Source organism: Montipora foliosa, chromosome 9 (genome assembly GCF_036669935.1).
Source record: "Montipora foliosa isolate CH-2021 chromosome 9, ASM3666993v2, whole genome shotgun sequence".
NCBI lineage: Eukaryota > Metazoa > Cnidaria > Anthozoa > Scleractinia > Acroporidae > Montipora > Montipora foliosa.
The window spans coordinates 36,243,117-36,250,616 of NC_090877.1; the positions used below are offsets into that span (position 1 = coordinate 36,243,117).

Here is a 7,500-nt window from a genome sequence, read left to right on the forward strand (position 1 = left end):
ATCCTGGACAATGCAGCTTCTCGAGTTTACACGTGTCTTATAATTATTTTACTGGTCCTTGCATGGGGATCCCTGTGGCACCTGAGGGGTCAAGGTAAGACATTTCCTGACTTCCTGACTTAAATTTTCATCAAGTCCTGTATAAGAGAATTAGCTTCTTGGTCATTTCTAAGTCATAGTCGATCAATTTCTGCCAAGTAGTGTCACAGAAATACTGACAAGTTATTTTATTTAAACCAAGGCAGAAACTCTAACTCAGGGTATAATCAACCCCCCCTAAACTAAGTTTGCCTTGCTCTTATAGGTGCAAACTAACATTTAAATCATAGCTTAGACACTCTAGAGTTTGCACAGGCATGTCTTGACGGAGCCCCCCCTGGTTCAAAGACCGCGCCAAGAGGTTGAATAGGGGCTTCGCCACCTTCTTCAAAAATCAGTCAGATATCAAAGCACAATGGAGCAGATGCAGACTAAACAATCTTGCTCAAGCAAATTCCATTCAGGCTGAGCCTCCCATTGGCCATAGCATTGAATTCGTTTTCATTCCATGCTAATTTCTGACTGGATTTACAAAAAGCTACCTATTTATGCTGTGTAACTTAGCACCTTCAGATGCACAACAAAGTTCTTTCTACTGACAGCTATGATTGCAGCTAGGATCAAACTTTACCGAAAATTTAAGCAGACACCTTCTTCAAAAACCAGTCAGATATATATATGTATATGTATATGTATATGTATATGTATATGTATATGTATATGTATATGTATATATATATATATATATATGTATATGTATATATATATATATATATGTATATAGGGCTGTGAGAATTAAGACATAGCTACGCGGTAATTGCCCTACAGCCCTGTCACGTTATAGAAATTATAAAACATCTTTCGAAAATGAAACCTGTAGAAATTCAACTGAACTCAGCAAGCACGTATGGTCGCTAAAAGATAACAACATAGAGCATGAAATTACATGGCAAATTGTTTGCCGCGCTAAGCCGTACAGCAGTTCAACTAAACGTTGTAATTTATGCTTAAGCGAGAAATTTGTGATTATCTGTGAACCGGAGGGATATAAATTAAACAAAAGAAACGAGTTAGTATCATCAGGCAGGTACCGAGCGAAGGCGCTACAACAGAACAGTTAGCTTAGCAACTAAACACCAACATGTATGTATAAAATTTACGTAGTGTTTGTGATATAAAAGTGAGTGCGCAGCAGTGTGAATAAAACTCCTGAAGTGTGAGGCTTCAAGCCTTACGAAACAGGCGTGTAGGGCAATTACCATACATGTAGCTATGTTTTAATTCTCACACTGAGCCCTCTATAGTTATGCTCTACCTTGTATTGAGCACTCTAACTGGCGCGATCGCCACCTCGTTTTGATTATACAAAACTTGAGATACTGGAGGAAGTTTCTTACCTTTGTGAAAATCCATCTGTTTTTTTTCTTTTCAGAGTTTCAGAGTCCATTTAATTGGGAATATCTTGATGAGAAACTAAATTGAATGGGAGAAAAAGCGAGCAAAGGAAACAACAGACAACAGAGAATGAATTTGGAAAATAGAGTTAAGGAAATGGCTGAAAGTGCTTTCTCCCGTTCATCTCGTAGAACGATGTTAGACGTGGCATTCTCGGATTTGATGCCGGCATATACCCAACCCTTGTACTTGCAGCGTAATTTGAACATGGGAAGTAGATAAGAAGAATGAAAGAAAGGATAAGTCAGTGAATATTATTCAGTTATGATAATTGCTGCTGAGCGGACGAAGCAAGTGATGAGCAGCAACATAATTTTTTTAAAATATACCGTCTGAGCAAAATGTTGGTGTTTTATCTTTACTCCTGCCCCATTTAATTATCCTGAAGCAAACGAACGAGGAAGCTTTAATTTCTAATCGAGAGAATAATTATCACATTTCCTTCGAAACGCGAGGAATTGTGGTCGCGGTGCGAGGAATGTGGTTATGCGCCAAGGAAGGAATGCGCGGCCAGAACGTGATCTTGGGGGAGCACCACGGTTACTTTAACCTGTAAAACTCAATTTTTACCTTGCATTCTTTAACTCTTAGTTCTATTGCCCACATATCAACAACAAAATCAGCCTCCATTATAATAAATAAATGGTGGCGGTGGTTTGACTACTTCAACACAACACAGACTATTGGGAGAGACACTGATTTGACATACTTTTATTTAACTTCAGCATGTTTTTCTACCAGAAAATTGGTAATTTATGCCACAGTCATGGTGCTACAGTTACAAGTCTGCTACAAACTGAAATTATGCTACCTCACGGAGAGTACACAATTCCTTTTAAAAAAGCGCGTCATCTAAGCTTCCGTGATGATAAATAAAGTATCCGGATGGGGACTGAATCCGTCAAACTTTTTCAAGGTCAAAGTCCCACTCCTATTAGATGCAATGCACTTGGTGGTGGTGGTACTTGATGATTCTGTCTTAAGTATCAGGGCGCTAAAAGGTCCTCCGCCGAATAACTGAGGAACAAAGGCTACGGTAGCATTTGGGGATTCATCTGTCAGCTCCTGTTGGAGAAAAAAAAGAGCAAAAACAAAAAGACCTTCACATTTCTTCCTTTATTTCTGAAAAAAATTGGAACTTCACTACCATAGTGGCTAGGTTTACATGAAATGAAAACGGCAAATCGATGCTTGTCATAGAAATATGAAACTGATTCTCTTCTGCTAACTTGTCTTTTCTCTTTGTTTTGAAAGGTTACTTGATATATATGTTACTACCAGCCAAGAAATTAGCTATCATCAAACAAGTTTTTTCGATATTTGGTAAAACGCAAATTTCGGTCTAACGTTTGTCGTTTGTCAGTTCTTATCCTTTTTTTTAATTGACTTAAGAACTGTCGTTCTTCCTATTGTTTTCTGTGCTTTCTTTGTTCGTTCTGTTGTTTTTTGACCTACCGTGAAGCCCGTTTAATGAGATACGACACGACCCTTCAGGTGGCCTGCGGATTCCAGATCCCAGTCCATGATCCCGAATAGTGCATCTCGAATCCCGAGCTGTGGATTTCGGATTCCAAACTCACGGGTTCCATCGAAATGGATCCTTGATTCCATCGAAATCCGTGGATTCCGGATTCCACGCTCAGGATTTCGGATTCCTAAAGCTCAGATTTGCTAGATGCTGGATTCCGGATTCTTTCACACGGGCGAATGGTTTGCCAATGAAGTGTGGAAATAATTGAACGTTTACAAGCTTCGGCCGAAGTCCACGGCGTTATTGAACTCAGCGCGTCTTGCTATTGGCGCGGCTTGTTCCTTTAATTTTGGTTGATTAAAAGTTTCCCAATCAAATAAGGCACCAAAGGTCATTTAAGCTATCCAGTGTGCATGATCCACAGATGCATATACACAATGTTGTGATGCTTTTCGATATTACCGGTTTATCACTGAAGCTACTTCAATCGTTACAAAGAGCTTGCGTTGTTAAGTAAAATAAGATTTTCAATCGATTTCTATCTTTACTAACCTTAACTGACACCGCGTCTTCGTTGTAGTCAGCGGAAATCGCATATTTTGAGCCATTTTTCCTTTGGAAAGTCAAGTGAAAAGAATTCACTATTTCAGTGGCTTTAGTGTCCCGCTTTGAAGTAATTTTGCCTGAATAATGTAGAATGTCAGAAATGTTAAAAGAAGCCCCTAACCTTTCCCAGACATGTCGTTCTTTCTTGCCCTACATAAAACAGTATTCAACTTACTTAATTCTCCTTCTCCTGTCCCACTTGAGCTAAGTGACTCGCCATCGAAGGTCATGAATTTTCCGCTTACCATCGACCAGATGAGGTATTTTTCATTATCCCTCATAGTGACAATAATTCTTTTCCTGTAGATACAAATGGTTCTACTGAATAAAACAAATAGGGTGGGCATTAAGATATAACAACAGATGCAGAATGGAAAACAGTCCGCGGATAAGACATCCTAACGCCCCTCATTAAAACACTAGCATATTCAGTAGTGAGGTGAAACTTTTATATCACAACTCGCTCAAACAATTTGATTGTCAATCATGCAACTCTTTCTAAAGAACCGTAACTTTTAGACGAAAAGGATCTCTTATCAAAGGTTCGATGATTGAACTAGCCGTATTTCAGTAAACGTTAGTTTTAAAATGATACCAGTTAAAATTGCCAATCCTGCCGAGGTAAAAACGAACTTTTTACGCTTTTAAAATTACCTTGTATATACTGCGGAATGATAAGTGAAAATACCTTTCCAAAACTCAAATTTGATTACCAGAGAAATTGAGCTCGAGGCGCAAGGACGCTCTTTGTGTTGTAAAATTTGACAGAACCACTTGATCCAGTCATTTTATACAGAATAAACCGGAAGATTTTAAGAACTGCACAACACTTTAAAAATGTAACGGAAAAAAGGACACATCACGTGGAGCTAAATTGGTGTACCTTTCTACTTGTTAATGCATACCGTCATTTGGATGGTGTTTCATTGTGCTTCTTCCCTTAGATCATGTGACAGCAAAACGTATGGTAAACCTTTCAAGCTATATTTTTTACCTGGCTTTTCCTAAGTTTTGGTCTCTGAGGACGTTAGGCTCAGCATTTCGAATCGATGAAACGCTTAAAAAAGATCAAAAGTTTTGGACCTTAAAAGTCAGTGCAACTGTCCATTAATGAAAAATATAAAAAACCAAAACACAAAAACTAATTTTTATAAATTTTTAAAATTCAAAATTTTACTTTTCTTCTACCTGATTCGTACGATTTTCACATTGCATTTCACTTTTCTAGGAAAATGAAAAATTGCTGTTAATCTCAATTTCTCAGGATAATTGCGGAACTCTGTTTTCGTTGGGGTAATGTTTCAGCTCGTTTCAGATTGTACGCCGTCAGAGAAAAATCTCGAACATTTCCCTTTCTAACACTTGCTTGCAGTTTTCAAAGATTTGAAAACCTACTACAAGACTTCATTCATTTGTGCACCAAAAAACACTCCAGAGAAAACTGTCTGACCTGAGTGTACTTGTTTTTGAAAAAGAAAACACAGATACACAGATATGAAGTCGGCAGCGAGTCTTCTCTGAGATCTCTACATTCATCTTTCGTCATATATAAGAGAATGTCACAAGCAATATTTCAAGGTTCTTTTGTTCGTTTCAACAGACTTAAAAGCCATAATTGTAAGCATTTTATAAGCGACAAAAGAAGAAGAAACCAGATCCTCGCGGGAAAAATCACTAGAGCACATTAGGGAGTTTGTCTGTTTATCCGTGAAATTTGAAAAAAAAAAGCCTGCTTTCGGTAGATAACTCTGACGTTAGAGCAAATGTGCGTCACATATACAAATCTCGCTCGTTTTGCAGGCATTTTCAATTTCGTCTTTCGTGAAAAAACGATGAGGTCACATGCCCCGTACATGCACATCAGGGAGTTTGTCTGTTTATCCGTGAAATTTGAAAAAAAAATGGCTGCTTTCGGTAGTTAACTCTGACGTTAGACCAAAGGTGCATCACATGTACAAATCTCGCTCGTTTTGCAGGCATTTTCAATTTCGTCTTTCGTGAAAAAACGATGAGGTCACACGCCACGTACATGCACATTAGGGAGTTTGTCTGTTTATCCGTGAAATTTGAAAAAAAAAATGGCTGCTTTCGGTAGTTAACTCTGACGTTAGACCAAACGTGCATCACATGTACAAATCTCGCTCGTTTTGCAGGCATTTTCAATTTCGTCTTTCGTGAAAAAACGATGAGGTCACATGCCCCGTATATGGAGTTAACTCCTTTCATAAAGGTTCTGGTCTTACCACTCAGTTGTCCTCATCCAGATATATTACTCTTTGAAGAGGGAAAAAAAAATTCATCTGTAGTCTTTTTCCAAAATGAGATCTACTTTTCCTTCCTTTTTAATGATTGTGGTGTTTATGTCCAGTGCAACGGCTGCCTGGGGTCAAATATGTGGAAAGGCGAGTGATGCCAGTAAGTGAGTTTTTCTTTTTGTCTTTGTCTTCGTGTTTTTTTGGCTTCAATTGTCGAGTAGAAGTCAGTTCATATAATTTTTGTACAGAGACCGTGATGTACATTTCCTAGTATACATGATCTTTACTCTAACAAAATGCCTTCATAAAATATGGGACGACGCCCAAAATCTGGCTAAATAGAAGGTGCTTTTCTAGATTTTATTGGGAAAAAATTATGTAAACAAAATTCCTCACTCAAACACGAAAGAGGCTTTGCTAAAACACAAATACCCGAAAAAAAACTTAATGTTAATCGTCGATGGGATGTCATTTGATTACATCTATAAGGGTAGGCCTTGATAATTATCGCTAACATGCGAAAACCGAATTCAATAATTGTTTTATTATGCATATTCCTGAGCTGAGCTCCGCCATGAGAAAACTGATCAAACTGCTGGTTAGTGTGTTAGGTGACATCACTTCTGCATGCATAAAACTATTGTCTGTAGGTATGACGTCAATTCTACATATATAAAATCTATTGTTTGTAGGTATGACGTAAGAGAAACAGAGCAAGCAAGAATTAGCTGCATGCTTATAGCCAATCAAAATCGAGCTGGTGACACCAATGTATAATAATAATCAATATCTGTATTTCTGATACAGCTTTCTCTTCCTTTACATAAATGTTTCTTTCAATTTTCACGGTTAAAATGTCTTTAATCACCAAAAATACCTACTGTAGTGTACATTAACACTTAAATGCTGACATTTCATAAGCACAATACAATATTCGCGCACGTATTGTATCGGATATATTATATATATAGAGGATATTACACGGTGGCGAGAAGATATGAATTTTATGTTCGAGTGGCAAGAACAATATCTCACGAGTGAGCGAAGCGAACGAGTGAGATATTGTTCTTGCCACGAGAACATAAAATTCATATCTTCGAGCCAACGTGTAATGTTCTTTTTGTTATATGGAGACTAGAAAAAATAGAAAAAAACCAATTCAACAAAAAGCAAAAGGCGGGAATCGTGACGTCATTGAACGATACGACACTCACAAAGGTGACATACGGAAAATACGCCACTCGGGTCCCGGATGAAGTGGCGTATGGAATCTACGAGTGGTTTAGTTCCCAGTAAAACACTCTCCTCCATATGTTGTTTTTTTTTTAGGAGAGGGGAAACCCGGCATAAAACCTATAAGACCGGAGTAAAAAACCAACAAACTCAACCGACTTGTGACGCGGTTTGGGAATGGAACCCAGCCCACATCGGTGTGAGGCGAGTGTTGTCACAACTGCGTCATTCGAGTTTCCTGAATGCCTTTTCTAACGTCCTATTGGTTACTTTTCGTAACAGATTCACTTGGTCCAAATGTCGACTTATTCGTCACGGATCTTGATCAAGCTCATCATTCCCAAAATCCAATGCCTTTTCGCAAGGAAGTATTGGTTCAAAAGGATTCAAATATCTCACTGACTTGCACAGCGAGCGAACCAGCCAACTCATTCCCGTTAC

At 38.3% G+C, this 7,500-nt stretch overlaps 2 protein-coding genes across 7 annotated transcripts in view; one reads left to right on the plus strand and one right to left on the minus strand.

Annotated features, from left to right (window-relative positions):
- Window positions 1–2,177: 2,177 nt before the first annotated feature.
- On the minus strand, window positions 2,178–4,701 carry LOC137971991 (uncharacterized). 6 transcript variants are annotated; one of them, XM_068818779.1, is made up of 4 exons: window positions 4,566–4,701; window positions 3,747–3,871; window positions 3,518–3,648; window positions 2,178–2,559 (listed from the first exon to the last, which is right to left on the minus strand). In XM_068818779.1, the coding sequence occupies exons 2-4, from the start codon at window positions 3,850–3,852 to the stop codon at window positions 2,347–2,349; spliced, it is 450 nt and encodes a 149-aa protein (XP_068674880.1). In that variant the 5' UTR covers window positions 3,853–3,871; window positions 4,566–4,701; the 3' UTR covers window positions 2,178–2,346. The 6 variants fall into 6 exon arrangements, with proteins under 6 accessions (XP_068674880.1, XP_068674881.1, XP_068674879.1 ...); XM_068818780.1 differs by having other exon boundaries at window positions 4,477–4,617; XM_068818778.1 differs by having other exon boundaries at window positions 4,455–4,586.
- Window positions 4,702–5,800: 1,099 nt separating this feature from the next.
- The window catches only part of LOC137971990 (uncharacterized), a 5,891-nt gene continuing 4,191 nt past the window's right edge, over window positions 5,801–7,500 (plus strand). Inside the window, exons 1-2 of the mRNA XM_068818774.1 lie at window positions 5,801–5,986; window positions 7,342–7,500. The exon at window positions 7,342–7,500 is cut by the window's right edge and continues 216 nt beyond it. Coding sequence (XP_068674875.1) covers window positions 5,890–5,986; window positions 7,342–7,500 — 256 coding nt within the window. The 5' untranslated portion in view covers window positions 5,801–5,889. The remainder of the gene's footprint in view (window positions 5,987–7,341) is intronic.